This window comes from Paroedura picta, chromosome 8 (assembly GCF_049243985.1).
Source record: "Paroedura picta isolate Pp20150507F chromosome 8, Ppicta_v3.0, whole genome shotgun sequence".
Lineage (NCBI taxonomy): Eukaryota > Metazoa > Chordata > Lepidosauria > Squamata > Gekkonidae > Paroedura > Paroedura picta.
The window spans coordinates 53,764,311-53,780,710 of NC_135376.1; the positions used below are offsets into that span (position 1 = coordinate 53,764,311).

At 44.8% G+C, this 16,400-nt stretch overlaps 1 protein-coding gene across 3 annotated transcripts in view; it reads left to right on the forward strand.

Annotated features, from left to right (window-relative positions):
* The window catches only part of ATRNL1 (attractin like 1), a 627,115-nt gene that overhangs the window by 184,262 nt on the left and 426,453 nt on the right, over positions 1–16,400 (forward strand). For all 3 annotated transcript variants that reach the window (XM_077349871.1, XM_077349872.1, XM_077349870.1), the window contains exon 20: positions 10,617–10,710. In XM_077349871.1, the coding sequence (XP_077205986.1) occupies positions 10,617–10,710 (94 nt within the window). The remainder of the gene's footprint in view (positions 1–10,616; positions 10,711–16,400) is intronic.

Genomic DNA, 16,400 nt, shown 5'->3' on the forward strand with positions numbered 1-16,400 from the left:
AGACTTTCTGGAATTTACCTGCCACGTGTGTCTCATTAGCTAATGGTTGTGTTGTCTTAACTTTGAATCTGGGTCCTCATTTTAAATTCTGGTCCAAATGTTGTGCAGACCAACTTTAAATCTGGGATTTGATTTTTTGGTGTTAGAACAAGGTCCCCATTCACTTCTCTGAGAATTCAAAATCAAGATGGTGTTCTTAAAATGCACATGTATGTATGTAGGATCCTATTAGTCTATGGGACAAAAATAGAATAAAATAAAAATAGAATAAAATAACCATTATATTAATACCAGAAGCATTCAGTATATTTTGTAGTATACTGTCACTGCTAATAACTATTCTGCTATTTGAGTTTCTTTAGCTGTCTGCCTTCCTTGTAATCATTTGCTGTAAAATCAAGCATTTAAGCTTTAGGTTGTGGTAAATTAAACAGTACAGATTGCTTATATTAAAAGCTCGTTATTTTTTGAACATTTATCACGGGCAGACAAGTGGAAAAAATAAACACAGACTTGCAAACATAATGATGTGCAATGTATGTTTCTCCCTAAATGTGCTATAAAAATATGTCATTGCTGCTCTTGCAGGAATATTTATATTGATGACATCTAAAAGGGTTGCTATCATTTAGTGCTATGCTTACTTTGTAAATATGAGCTTTTTAACTTTGCAATTTATGTGATTTGAAACTCTACCATTCCATGACTGGCTAGAATGTATTTAGAGGTGGGTAGGGCCTGGATATTGTCCAGAATTACAGTTCATCTCGAGACTACAGAGATCAGTTCCCCTGGAAATAATGGCTGCTTTGGAAGTTGGACTTCTGAGGAACCTCCTCTTACAAATCCCCACTGTCTGTCCCCCGATATCTGGCAATTACCTAACCCAGAATTGGCAACCCTAAGTATAGCTGCTCATCCAAAGAAATGACAATTTATATTAAAGGGGCAGGGATACCAACCTGCCCAGAAAGTTTATGTCATCCTAAACAAATACAGTCTTCTTAACACGTTGATTCCAGTGAACTTAGAAAGGGGGTAACTCTGCTTTGTAGTGCACTGCAGATATGTCGATACCAAATGCAGGGGAAAGTATGGAAATTAAAATCAAATTAGTCAATATGTTGCAGTTGTGGGTTCCTCTGCAAAACTGGATGTTAAAGCTCTCATGAGCATTTGGTTCTGAAAAGAGTAGGGGGAATCATTATTTTTGTAAAAGATGTTCCACTCCCCCCATCTCTGCCATTGTTGTTTCTTTAACCTTTGAAATTGATGCATTTCCCTTAATTTTTCCATGAACTTCTAAAGCAACTTTGACATTTCCCCCCATGTCTCTTCTCTAATAGTGTCTGTCAGACTCCTGTACTAGTTATGGTTTGCATAATTCATATATACCTCAGTCCAGGCTAACTTTCTGAGGTTTTTTGGGGGGAGGGGGGGCTGAGGAGCACCTTTGGTTGATCTCCTCCTCTGCAATGTGGCAGACTATTATTGCAACTTTCTCTCTCTCTTTCTCTCTTTTTTTTTTACTTTATTAAAACAACTTCTCCAATACCAAGTGATGGATACATAACACATTACCATTTTTTAAAAGAAAGCAGATTTCTACCATATGTGGTGGGAATGTGCTGGAGCCTCTACATATTGAAACACTGTGATCAATTTCCTCTAAATGCCAAACATTGTGAAGTTTAAACCTTTAGAGAAAATAAAGTTCCATTTCTGTTCATCTAGGATATTCCCAAGTTTCTTATTCCACTTATGCTGATAGTTATTAGATTTCTTCAAACAGTTTTGTAGTAGTATGGAATACACAGCTTGAAATGTCATGGTGAGGGGTGGTATAAATTGAATGAATGCATAAATCTTGTAGAAAATTAATGTGAGATTATTGCTGTTTCAAATTCATTAGATGATCTTGGCAATTTTTTCCCCAATTACAGATCCTAGATAGCTTTTAATTTAATGATATCTAAAATGTGCCATGCCTCTGGGCATGTCCTTCACCTTGCCCCTGCCCTCTGCTGCCTTGGTGTCAGAGTTGCCAAAGTTCAAAATACAGTTGAGGCAGCTAACTTGTTTCTTTTGCCTTCTCTTTTATTGCTTTTCTCAATTCTCCGTATTGGCCTTGGCAATAGCAGAGTGTCCTGGGAGAGTGAGGAGATGGCTGCAGCTTGCAGGCAGGGCCCAAACCAAGGTTAGCACGTCCCACTCCTTCCCAGGCCTGAGAACACTGAGGCTCGGCCCAGCTTCGTCCACCTCTGGTGGTTTAGGGCATGATGGCATCCCGCCAAACACCCAGACCACGAGTGTCCTTGCCCCTCATCCAGAACAACAAATAATCTGTCTCCCCCCTTTATCATATATATATATATATATATATATATATATATAGATATATATATATATATATATATATAGATAGATAGATAGATAGATAGATAGATAGATAGATAGATATAGATATATATAGATATATATAGATATATATAGATATATATAGATAGATAGATAGATAGATAGATAGATAGATAGATAGATAGATAGATAGATAATTATTTATTCCCTGCCACTCCCTTGCGGCTCGTGGCGGGTTACAACATCTTAAAACCCCATTAAAAGTCCATTAAAACAATAACTACAGTTTTAACATTATTAGCTAACTAACTAACATGGCAAGATTGGCTAATCAACTTCCCCCTCCCACTACTGGCAGGTGGAGAGGGAATCCTGATGGTTCCTAGTCCCAAATCCCAATCCCAGATCCCAGATCCCGGGGGGGGGGCATAGATGTCAGTCTATATGAAATTAGTTATCTTTCCTTTATCCAAGAACTATATTTATCTTGATCTCTCAACTTATATTCAAATGGGTAGCCGTGTTGGTCTGAAGTAGCACAATAAAATCAGAGTCCAGTAGCACCTTTAAGACCAACAAAGATTTATTCAAGGCGTGAGCTTTCAAGTGCAAGCACTCTTTGTCAGACTAAGAACTGACCATCATAACAGTATGATGTGACATCTTTTGTTGGGACAAACATTTAGCCATTCTATTTTAGCTACTTGGCAATATAATTGAAATTTTGGGAAGCTCAATCCTCTTTTTAGTTCATATAGATTTCCATTTTTAATTATTCCCTTATTTCAGCATTTTCTGTGTCACAAGAATAGTGGGGGGTGCAATGGAAAGAGAAAGCAAGAATGTGTTTTTCTCTGTTTCCGCCTTCAGCTACAGAGATCAGATTTTGGATCTGGTATGACCTCTGGGACTTGAATAGCAGAGCACCTGGGAACCTTATGTAGAATTCCAATAAAAATTTCCTGGAAGACAATACATTTAAGTTCTGGCATGTCTCTAGAAGTGCCAAACTCCAAGTGGGACCTGCAAATCTCACAGAATTCTAACTAGACTAGAAATGGATGAGCTGCCCTGGATTAAATGACTGCTTTGCAGGGTGCCCTCTATGACATCATACCCAGCTGAAGTCCCGTCACTCTATTCCCCAAAGCTCATCCATTTTGAGTCTATCCCCAAATCTTCAAGATTTTCTCAAGCCAGAGTTGGCAACCCTACATGTCTCCAGGATAAGGGCATTTCAGATTTAGGGTTGTTAATTTGTGTTCTTTCAGTCTTGACTTGGTTGATGAGTGAAGGTTTGTGCAAGTCCTTGTTAGCGATGTTGCCAAAGCTTGGTTTAATTTGATCTAACCCTACTGTAGTTCAAATTATCTGCTATTTCCTCAAAGGGATTTTTTTTGTTCTTGTTGTACTGTAAAATGAGAATCTGTACCTGCACAATCAAGAGTTCAGCACCCTATGAATCATTGCAGATGCAGAGCAAAAAAATTTTCCCCCTTAATGTTAAACTTCTTCCTCTTGGTGAAATGTGTGTTGATTGCTGTGAAAACAACAGAGACAGCTGCTTTGCAGACACACATTCAAAATTCAGTTAATAGCCTTACTCTTAATTCTCATTGATTGTTGTGAACTTCATGTCTAGACTTCCTGAACAAAACAACCTTTTGTTTGGTAATTTACCTGTTTGAGTCTGTCTTCCTGATTATGTTTTGCCCCTATGCAGATTTAAAATTTGTTCTTACTCCTTAGTATTTTTATTTTTGGGGGTGTGCATGGAATTTACAATATCAAGCACAAAGGCCGATGCAAGACATTAAAATTCTCAATTGGCTTTGCAAGAACATGCATGTATAAAGTATAATGAGCCAATTAAAATGTTTAAAGTAATCTAGAGCCAGCATGGTTAAAAGCAGTGTCTTTAATCTGGTGAGCCAAGTTTGATCCCCCACTCCTCCACATGCAGCCAGTTGGGTGACTGAGCTTGTCACAGCCCTGATTGTGCTGGTTTCACAGAGCAATAACATCAGGGCTCTCTCAGTCCCACCTGACTCACAGGGTACCTGTTGTGGGGAGAGGCAATTGTGAGTCAGTTTGAGACTCCTGGTAGAGAAAAATTGGGTATAAAAACCAACCCCTTTTCTTTTTTGTGCTTTCTCTGAAGATCCTTGTAGTTGCCAACCAGATTCAAGCCAAATCAAGCTAAAGGGAGTTTGTCCATTGTTGCGCCATCAGTGATGCTTCTTATGGTTGTGTTCTGAACAAAGTATTGGTTGATAATATGCAGGATACACATATGTCTAGAAATCAGAAGTTTAGGCTCATTTTCTTGGTTGTAGTGAAATCCTACAATTATAAAAGCTATTAAAGAATAATAATTAGTGCACTGTACAATTTGCATGTCAAAAAGTCAAGCTTTTGAAGAAGAAGATTTTGTTGTTAGAGTAGTCAGGCTCTTAAATTATATTCTGGATACTGTCAACACCAATAATATAATGCAAATGTCAATGTTATGGTATGCTATCTTCAGCATACCAACATTTCATAAATGATGATATCCAGTACATCATGGAGAACTTGGTGGTGTCATACCTATTAGCAGAGCAGCAAAACATGGTGATCCACAAGCAAGGCAGGAAATTCTGCACATAGTGTTTGGAGTACTTGTATGGGTTGCAGAATAATATTAGTTTTAAAAGAAAATGAACCCAAAATGTTCTGGTAAATATTGACCATGGCCATGGATCTCCAGGACCCATGGAATATTAAGTATTGGGTGGGAGGGGGAAAAAGATAATAGATGGTGGGGATGAGAGGAGGCTTTTCCAAACCTTCAACAGTTTTATAAGTAGTATTTTAGAAAGGAAAAGTGAAGCCTGGGGAATATATGCCACCATTCCCAGTTCTGATTTCCCAAGCATTTTGAACCTAAAGGTTCTTTGTTGGGGGATTAATTAGGTTCCGAGGGAAGTGCTTACTACAATTCTAATATCCCTCCCCTTGACTTTTCTACTTGTGAAAAGAATATGGGCCCTAACTATTAATAGTGTCCCACGATAGGGATGAGTTTAGGAGGGAGAATGCGTGCTCAGCCCTGATTTGCCACACTAAACACTTCCATATAAAATGGGAATGGAGAGTTGAACTAGTACCTTCCCAGAATATTCTGCTGAGGTTTGTAGTAGATGAGGTTGTAGCTTTCTGCTTAGTGCCATAGGTCAGCTGTACTGTAGTACTGTAGTTCTAAGATTCAGAACTAGAAAGCAGAAAACTGCTCATGGGAAGTGGTGGTTCAGGTCAACCTTAACCAAATGCCTGGTTGAGGAGCTCCCTTTTGCAGGCCTCGTGGAACTGTTCAAGTTCCATCAGCGCCCTGATCTCCTCTGGGAGCTCGTTCCACTAGGTGGGGGCAAGGATGCAGAAATCTCTGGCCCTGGTTGAGGTCAAGTGGGCTTCCTTGGGGCCAGGGATCACCAGGAGGTTGGAGGTGGTGGAGCGTAAGGCTCTTTGGGGGGTATAGGCAGGTGGTGATTAACTAAAAACTTATTGGAAGAGCTCTGTCTTACAAGTCCTGAGGAACCTAACAAGATTCTGCATAGCCTATGTGTCCTCTGATAAATTATTCTACTAGAACAGGTCCTCACCCTGGTAGAGGAGAGGTCAGTCACTTGAGGCTCAAGCACCACTCAAAGACTGTAACAAAGACTGCAGTCAATGTGGGGATTTCTAGCAGGGAAAGCCGTTCTTCAGGTATGATTTTCCTAAGTCATTTAGGGCTTTAAAGGTTAGGACCAGCACCTTGAATTTAATCCAGAAAGCAATTGGCAACCAGTTTCTTCTGTATTGGCTGTGTGAGCACAGACAGCGATGTAATACTAAATCTACCACTAGAGGGAACAAAACACAGGATGAAAAGAAACTCCCCACCCCAAAGCAATAAGGACACACACAAGAAATGAAAATAAAAATGTGGAAGAGCCCATTGTTTCAGATCTGAGTGGTCTTATACCATTGTGCTTTGGAAGAGAATTTTCCCATGGTTCTCCAATTTGTATTATTATGAACTTGAGAGGCATATGTTACTATAATTGCAAGAATTGAGAAATTTATAAAATGGTACGTGCTAAAAAGCAGATTGCCTTCACAATGACATAGTCAGATGTGTAGTTATTGTTATTGTACTGATGTCAGTAGGATTTGATGGCTCAGTGAGCTCCTAAATTCACTTCCATTTTTAATTCCCTTTTTCTGTTTCATCTCTAGTAGCTGCTCCATTAGGATATTCATTTGCCATATCCTCCACTTAGTTTTCATTTTATCTTTAATTTTTTTCTTCTGTGTTCCTGCAGTTATTCACAGTCTTCCCAGGCCCTTTCTCTGTCGCTCTCAGCATTTCTTTTCCATTTAGAAACCCCTGAAACATCCCTCAGGCTTCAAGAAACTCCAGAAGTGTTAATGCAGCATATAGTTGGGAAGCTTAGCTATGTAAACATCCACCCAGGGCCCCCCCTTCCCACTCCCCACAGGCCCATAATTGGGCATTTTGGGAGGGGTGGGAGGTCAACATGACCATATAAGGTCACATCACCTTAATGTTTAACAATTTTTTTTTAAATCTAAAAAATGAATTAATACTCATCCATTCGGGTAAACCTTCCATGGCCGCCAACTCCCCCCAGGGTTTTATGGAACTGTCGTTGAGATATCCTGCTCTACCTACTTCTTAATCTTTCTTCTCTTTACCTTAAGGATCCTCCTAGTCCTTACATTTAGGACCTTACCCCTCTGAATAGTTAATCTGATAATTTTGACTGTATGTTTGACTGTTTAATTTTCTGTTCTCCCGGTTCTCAGATTCTCCCATCTTTTAGTCCTTCCCCATCCTTCTGGCCTCTTCCTTCTCTGTGCTTTCTTCGGTGTCACTGCTTAGCTTTCTTCCATGTCACTGCAGCCTTATTGTTACTTAGGTATCAACATTTTAAAATTAATTTCTCAAGCAGTTACAACAATCAAGGTGGCATTTTCACTTCTATCTCACACCAAAGGGAATGTCTCTTCTAAGGAGGTGCCTAATGCAATGCATGCATGCATCTTAAAACAAAATATGTTGGATAATGCACTTTCAATGTTTACAGCTGGATTTTCCTGTAGGAAACAGGAAAATCCAGTTGCAAATTATTACTAAATTGCATTGAAAGTGCATTATTCAGTATATGTCAAATCAGCCAGTGTTTCTTCCTTAAGCACTGCTGGTTTATTTCTATGCAGTTATATGAGGCCAGATACTACTCCAAGACTGTGAAGAGATCTTTGCTGCCTTCCCCTTATTTCTGCAGCTTCCTGTGCTCCAACTGCCATCGTAAAGAATGGAGAATATGGTGCAAGGGATAGCAATAGAAAGGGGAAGTCAGCAGAAGAATATCCATCCCCTGTCATTCTTGTGTGAAATTTCAGGAAATTAAAGTAAGAACTTACAAAAGTGTGGGATTCAATTTTTCCTGATTTTTCTCCTTCTCATCACAGCCCCTTTAATCATGTCCAACATTGTTCTAGAGATGGGTATGCAAAACAAAACAAAAATCCCCATAAATTTTTCCTGTTCGTGGTTTGCAAACTAAAATTTGTGATGGGTCCACCATTATGAATGTCAGCAAACTTTTAAAACGGTCCATAGTGATTCCTGGATAGAGCAATAAGCAGGAGTTTAAAGAGATTCCGAGTCCCTTGTTCAGCTGTTTTAGGATGTCTTGGCAAGTCCCTTTAAAGTTTCAAGGGGCTTCACAAAACAGCCTGAAACAGCTGAGCAACAGGGAGCAGCCTGCTAGCTGTTGGTCAGCTGCTTTTTGGTCTTTCTACAAATCCTATTTGAAGGGAGTACTGTTGTTTTCAATGGGGTTCCTGGGACATGAACTGGTTTGGTTTGTGAATAAACTTCCTAGTTTGATTCAGTTAATGGCTTTTTCCAGTTCAGGACAATTCCTTCACTATTCCATGATGGTGAAGAACACAGCAAGAGTCTGCTGAAAAAAGAGAATGCCAAAGTTCCCTGCAAAGATAGCTCTCTCACCTAACTATAGTTTGGATTCAGTCCATTATATATCCAGCCATTATTTGAAAGTTGACTGTGTAATAGAAAAGAAAACCAAATAGTGCATAGTGTGCAATACCTTATCTTTGTTGACAGCACAAATACATCTGCTGCGATTATTATCATAGCACCATCAATGCAAACAACACTTTACAGAATAATAGCAGAAGTCAACCAAAGCCTCAAGGAATTTACATTCTGACTTCTGACTGCAGGGATGGGTGAGAAGGGGAGAAGCAGAGATGAAAAAGAAACAGCATTGGGGGAAATGGAAGAGACATATTTAGTAAGAATGCATGTGAGGTTAGAGATAGAAGGCAACACCATAGGCATCACTGGACAAAAGGCTTTCTTTCCCTTTCTTTTACTTAATGCTAGGTCCTCCATGTTAGGTTTTTTCATTGCAATGAAGCATTAGGAATATGCTTATGGCCAGCATAACGGATTACCCCTGGTAATGCATCAGTGATGGAAACTTTTCTGTGGGATTTCTGGTGGTATAGTAAATACTCTGATTTTACTATTCCTTAAGGGGATACATGACCAGTGAAAAGCTAGTGATGTGTGGTTGGTGCCTTTCATTCTCTGCTTCCACTGTATATCTTATATAGAAATTCAGGACACATTTTAAAAGACTGCCTCATCATCAGTCATCAAACCTCTTTCAGGTTATGATTGATATTTGAACTCAGTATATAGATATGTGGCTGCATACTTTGGAAGAAATAAGGTTCATGATGCCGGTGGATTTTCAAATCATGCATAATGCAATGGAATCTAATAATAATACTAATATTACATTACAAGAAGACAGTTCTTTTCATCAGATACATGCTCTCAGTCATTACCTTTCCTGGCCAGGCCCTGGAGATTTCCATACAAATGAGGTTTGCAAGTGATTGAGCAGCACACCCCATAAAGAAATTGTTGTCAGTTTTTCCATAACCTTGCATGGTGTAAAGTGCCCCATAGGTGATCAGTTGTATGGTTGGTTAAATACAAAATTTAGATAAGTCTTCAAACTATAATTGTTCAAAGTTTTATTTTAAAAAATAGAACCCCAGACCATTCACTGAAGTCATTTACCACCATGATGGAGTCTCTGTTGTTCATGTGTTCCATGACATTTCTGTCACTTATTCACATCATTTTTTTCCTTAGAGATATCTCTAAGAAATATCTGATACCTTGAAATGCTTTGATGACATGCATTTTCTGGCACCCTGGTACAACTTGCCTTTTTCCAAATCCATAGCTATCTGAAAATAAAATTATTTATGTGGGTGAAAGGCTCCACTGCTTTCAGAAATGTTTTCAAACTGAGTACATGTTGCCTGTGTGAGACAGGATGCTGGATGAAATGGACCACTGATCAGATCCAGTAGGGCGCTTTGTATATTCTTAAATACCGTACTGATAACCTCATGCCAAAATTGGTAGTAAATTTATAATTTATAGTATTCTTCAATTCCTGCTTCTATGTTTGGAAGAACCATTCATTACAATCCCCTTCCTTATTTATTATTACCGCCAACATTTATAGGTAACTTGAAAAAAAGGTATTTATTAAGTCAGTGGTCCCCAACCTTCTTGTGGTCGAGGACCGCTTCCGGGGGTAGGGGAAAGCCGGCGGCCCGGGCACCACGTACGCGCGGCAGCTGCACATAAACATGCATGCGCAGTTGCCGCACATTCACATTTCACCACCAGGTGGCGCTAACATGTATGTGCAGAGTTTGCCAGCAGGGGGCGCAAACGCACATGCGCTGCAGATCTGCGCGTGCATGTTTGCGTTACTGGCATGCCAGCGGCCACGCCTACCTCTTCCTGCCCTCTCGCAGCGAGCAGCTAGCTGGGCCGCGAGCAAAGCGGCCACTTCGCTTGCGGCCTGGCAAGCTTCTTGCTGCGGGGGGGAGGCAGGTGTGGCCGCTGGCGGCCCGGTACTATGGCCTTTGCGGCCCGGACTGGGGGTTGAGGACCCCCGTATTAAGTGACCAAGTTAGATCACAACACCAATGGTAGAGGTAGAATGTTGTCTTGAACTTGATATGCTACAGGTTCTTCCCTTCATATAATGCAGTAATACCCATCAGCTGCATAAGTTGATAATACTGATATTCAAAATACTGCCAGAGTAATAATTCAACCATTTCCTCTTTGATTTTTTTTATAGCTTGCACCTGCAGTGGGCATGCAAATATTTGTCACATGCAAACAGGAAAATGCTTCTGTACAACTAAAGGAATAAAGGGAGACCAGTGTCAACTGTGAGTACAAAACTAAATTCTCATTTCATTTAAATGTAAGTTTAAAGAACAGTTAATTCTGGTTTAAGTATCAATTCCATTTGTACTGGAATGTGACTCCTGTCAAAGTTTTGCAATAATTCAGCCTACAATTCAGCCTCACATTCTTTTAGATAAAACATGTTTTTTTGGGGTGGTGGTGGTGGTGGTGGTAAATACTAATGAACTTAAGAAATATAGATATTTTAAAACATCATCTGGCAGGTACTTGACTGGAGAATTCATTCTGCTTTGCTTGTAAAAAGAACGCAAATCAATTGATGGTTTAAATTGGTGACTATATTTTTTAGAATATCTTAGAGTTTTCTCCTTTAGAATCAAATTCATCCTTTCTTTGCCTCCTACTCCGGCACACATATCTGTTTCTGATTCGGGTGCTTATGCCTAAGCAAGTATGCTTGGGATTTCAGCTGCAATAGCAAAGACCGTTTATGTACTGGGAACTTCACTGCCCCAGCTTCCATGCAGGGACACAAAAATGGGGGGCGGATGAGGTGCACCGGGCATAATGCTTTCCCATGTGAGTGCAGGAAAAGGTGGGGCAACCTGCCACGACTAAAACTCCAGCCTGCAGCCCGGCATAAAACCTCCAGTGCATAAACAGTCAAAGAGGCCCCCCAAAGGTGCCTGGGGTGCCATGGCACCCACAAACACCTTTCCCTGATGCCCACCAAGTGTTTTTAGATAGTAGTCAAGGCCAGATCAGGTTTTTGCCCAGCAGAGCTTCTGTTTGTTCACTGGAGATGTGTGTGGCTGTGCAGATTTCTAAAGATGTTCTTTGGCAGCAGTGACTGAAGATAAGCCATGGCAGCCGTTATCCAGCTGGCTTTACGTCCTGCAGCAGCTGTTTTATGGTGTGTGTGTTTTGTGTGCTGTGCCCGTCATGCTGTGTCAGAATTCCAGCGGTGCCTACATTAAACCATTAATGGATTGATAGTCCAAATGAGAATTTTTGTTTGTATGCACTTTTTCAAAGGCACGTCACATAGAAATGCTGAAGATTATTAAGGAGTTACAAATTATTTTCTCAGTGTTGGTAAATTATATGTGTTGTGTTCTGCAGTTCTTCAGCTTGGGATCAAAAAATCTATACCCTGCATGCTCAGGTACTGATACATTGTAGCTGTGGATATAAATTGTTTTTCCACTTGTTGGGCAGGCCATTGTGCAGCCTCAGCAGCCAGCCTATAAATCTGTGATTACTAAAGTAAGGATTTCCATGAAAATTTCAAACTTTAGCTGTTCACTCTGTAAGTTAGATTTATATTCCTGTCAAGATTCCTATTGATTACGAAGTCATAGCTGCAGAGCAGAACAGTGCTCCTCCCACCCCCACCCCATTTTACTGTTCGTACTGTGCAGTGAATGCCATGCCCTTGGAGCACAGTCTTTTTAGAAATCACAGGGACTGCATAAAACATATTATTCCAAGTAGCAGAAGCTATAGACGTTCATGGGGAAAGAGGTGGATGTTTCTTTTAGGGTAGCTGTACTTGCCTTTCAGAGCAACTGATTCTTCTTTTCTTATTCAAGTGCACAGTAAATTTAGAGTTGAGTATTATTGCAGTGTTTGAAACTATTGAATTGTTTTCCAGTTCAAGGTATTTCTAAATGAGCAAGGCAGACTACTTCTAGCCTTAATTCCCAGCACTACCATGCTTTGAAATCCATTGGACTATAGGCTGATTTAAACATTACAACTTGTCGGGGACCCGCTTGCTAACTGAAAAAACAGGGTGCCCCTTTTGAAGAAAACGTCACGCCAGGCCTGGTGAACGATACAACAGGAACAAGCTTTATTTCAGCAACGTGGAGTCCGCTGGTATGGAGTAAGAGCTTCCACCGAACTCCAGGTGGAAGCTCCCTTTTATACAAAACCCACCTCCTTAGGCTGTATTGCCCCACCCAGTACTTGCGGAGGGAACATGCTGATACAATCATGACTCATGCACATATGCGAGGTTTTCCGGGGTTCCTGATGGCCCATTTTCCTGGAACAAAGGGCCATCTCCGGGCCCTTGTCAAAAGGTGGAGGGGGACATTGAGGTTCTTTAGCGGCCATTGCCACCTCAACGATCGGGTGGGGCGCCCAGCTGCCGGCTTGCCTATGATCACCATGCCCTACCTCCGTGATCGCGGGCGCCTCTGATGGCGGGGTTCGGTCCGGTTCCCAAGCCACCAAGGACCGAACCACGACATTCTGCCCCCCCAAAGGTCCATTCTCCAACCCCCCGGGACGGCCAGGATACCGCTTGTGGAAACGTTCAGTGAGTCGGGGCGCAAGGACGTCCGCTGCCCAGACCCATTCCCGGTCCCCCAAAGCGAAGTCCTTCCATTCCACGAGGTACTGCAACTTCCCCCTGTGGAGTCTAGAGTCCAGGATATCCGCCACCTCGTGGTGCTCCCCCCCCGGCAGGACCTCGGGCGCTGGCGGGGAAAACACGGGGTGCCAAACGTCACCGTCCGGAGTTTTTTTTAGAAGGCTCACGTGAAAGACGGGATGGATGTGCCGGAGGTTCTTGGGGAGCTTGAGCTTGACCGAAACTTCGTTGATCGGGGCCAAGACCTCGAAAGGCCCCAAAAACCGAGGGCCTAGCTTCTTGCTGGGCAAATTCAACCGTAGGTTCCGGGTGGAAAGGTAAACTCGATCCCCCGGTCGGATCTCCTCAGCTGGTCGTCTCTTCCGGTCGGCGTCCTCTTTCTGCGCTGCCTTGACTTTGTGGAGCTGCTCCTGCAGCGACTTCCAGCAGCTCCCGGCACGCTTCCCCCACTCGCGAAGGTCGGCCGATTCCCGGGCGGGGACCTCTCCAAGCTCCGGGAAGTGTCTCAGGTCTGTCCCGTAGACGACGGCAAAAGGCGACATCTCCGTGCTGCTGTGGTCTGCGTTGTTGTACGCGAACTCGGCCAGGGGGAGCAGGGGCACCCAGGTGTCTTGATGATAGGAACCGAAACACCGCAAGTACTGCTCCAGTACTTGATTAACCCGCTCGGTCTGCCCGTCCGTCTGGGGGTGGTAAGCGGAGCTCAGCCCTTGCTCGATGTCTAACAGGCGCAGGAAAGCTTGCCAAAACCGGGACACGAATTGTGAACCCCGATCGGAAATCACCTTGTCCGGCAGCCCGTGCAGTCGGAACACGTGATCCAGGAACATCCGAGCCAATTGTGAAGCACTGGGGACACTGGCGCAAGGAATGAAATGGGCCTGTTTGGAAAATAGATCTACCACCACCCAGATCACCGTTTTCCCCTTGCTGGGAGGCAAGTCTGTTATAAAGTCCATGGAGATCACTGACCACGGCCGGGTCGGGACCTCGAGCGGGTGCAGCAGACCTTTCGGCTTGCCAACCCCCGGCTTGCAGGTCAGGCAGACAGGACAACCACTGACGTAAGCTTTTGTGTCCCGCCGCAGACTGGGCCACCAAAACCGCCGCCGGGCCAACTTCCAGGATTTTACGAAACCGAAGTGCCCGGCGGTCTTAGCATCGTGGCAGAGGCTGAGGGCTTCCCGTCGTAGCCCTTCCGGGACGTAGACAGCCTCCCCCCTCCGCCAGAGACCGGAGTCCAAAATCAAAGAGTCCCGGAGCTCAGCCAGCTCCTCGTCTGTCCCGTAGGCTGCCACTAGGCGGTCTCGGAGCGGGGCGGTCGCCGGGTCGGGCTCCCATTCCTCCCTGGCCCGACGCCTAGTGACGACCCCCCGTCCCAGCTGCTCCTCACCAAACACGGACCTGGTGCAGGGAGCGTACCCCTCCCCATAATGCGGCAGACGGGAGAGGGCGTCCGCGAGGAAATTCTCTTTGCCGGGGATGTGACCAAGCTTGAAATTGTACCGCGAAAAGAACTCCGCCCACCTCATCTGCTTGGCGTTCAGGGATCGCGGTTGCCGGAGCGCCTCCAGATTCTTGTGATCTGTCCAGACCTCGAACGGCTCCTCTGTTTCCTCCAGCCAATGCCGCCATTCGGTGAGGGCGAACTTAATCGCAAACGCCTCCTTCTCCCAGGTAGACCAGTTCCGCTCCGTTTCGGCGAATTTTCGTGAGAGGTAGGCCGCCGGCCTCAGCTGTCCCGCCTTGTCTCGCTGCAGGAGAACCGCCCCGGCTGCTGCGTCGCTGGCGTCGACTTGTACCACCATCGGCTGGGTTGGGTCGACGTGCAGTAGCGTGGGCTCAGACGCGAAAGCTTGCTTGAGGGCCAGGAACGCTGCCTCCGATTTCTCATTCCAGCCGAGCGCTGCGCTGGGCCGCGTGGCGCGAGGACCTCTCCCCTTGGTACCTAGCAAGTCCGTGAGGGGAGCCACTACGGAGGAGTATCTGGGGATGAAGCCTCTAAAAAAGTTAGCAAACCCCAGGAAGCTTTGTAGCTGTTTCCGGGTGCGGGGCCTTTCCCAGGCAAGCACCGCCTGCACCTTCTCGGGGTCCATAGCTATGCCCTGGGCTGAGATGCGGTAGCCAAAATAGTCCAGGGAGGGACGGTGGAATTCGCACTTAGCCAGCTTCACGTATAGGTGGTTTGCCAGCAGGCGCTTTAACACCTCCCTCACCAGGGTCACGTGCTCTTGGGGATCTTGGCTGTAGATCAGGACGTCATCCAAATAAACAACCACCCCCTGAAACAGAAGGTCCTGCAACACCTCATTAATTAGACTCATGAAAACCCCAGGTGCCCCGCTTAAACCGAACGGCATCACTTTAAATTCGAATTGTCCCAATTGACAGTTAAACGCTGTTTTCCACTCATCCCCCTCCCGGATGCGTACCCGGTAGTACGCCTCCCTTAGGTCCAGCTTAGTGAACAGAGTCCCTTTGCCCAGCCGGGCCAGCAAATCCGGGATCAGCGGGAGGGGGTAAGCGTTCCCCGCTGCGATGGCGTTGAGGCCCCGGTAGTCCTGGCACAGCCGACGGGACCCATCCTTTTTCCGGACGAACAAGACTGGAGCTCCCATGGGACTGGAAGCGGGCCGGATGAAACCTCGGGCCAGATTTTTACCCAAAAACTCCCGGAGGTCCTTGAGCTCACCCTCACTCATCTTGTAGATGCGCCCTTTGGGTAGTACCGCCCCCTCTGGGATGTTGATAGCGCAGTCCGTGCGGCGGTGTGGGGGTAGCTCGTCCGCTTCCCGCTCGCTGAAAACGGCTGCGAGGTCTCGGTACTCTGGCGGGACCTCGGGCTCTGGTATCTCCTGCTGCGCCGCCGCCGCTCCCCTGGGACGCGCCGCCGTCCTCTTGTGGCTGGAATTCTCGTGGGGGACCCGATGCCGTGCACCCACCGTCAAGTCGAACTTCAGGGTCCCCGCCCGCCAGTCCACCACGGGGTTGTGTTCCTTCAGCCAATCCAGGCCCAACACCGCCCGATATCCCGCTACGGGGACCTGGATCAGCCACCGCAGCTCTTGGTGGTCCCCTATGTGGATGGCGATAGGACCCACCTCCTCCCCGAAAGGTCCCCCCTGAATCGGGCTGCCGTCCATCTGGACGAAAACCAGGGGAACCTTCCGAATGCGCTTCGGTAGCCCCAAAGCCCGGGCTATCTGGGGGTGGACCATGCTGTGGTCGCATCCAGAGTCCAAAAGAGCCTCCCCCACCCAACTTAGTCCGTTCTCCGGGTTCCGGAGCTCTAAAATTACCACGTTCGGAGGTCGCGCCTCATGCTGTAGG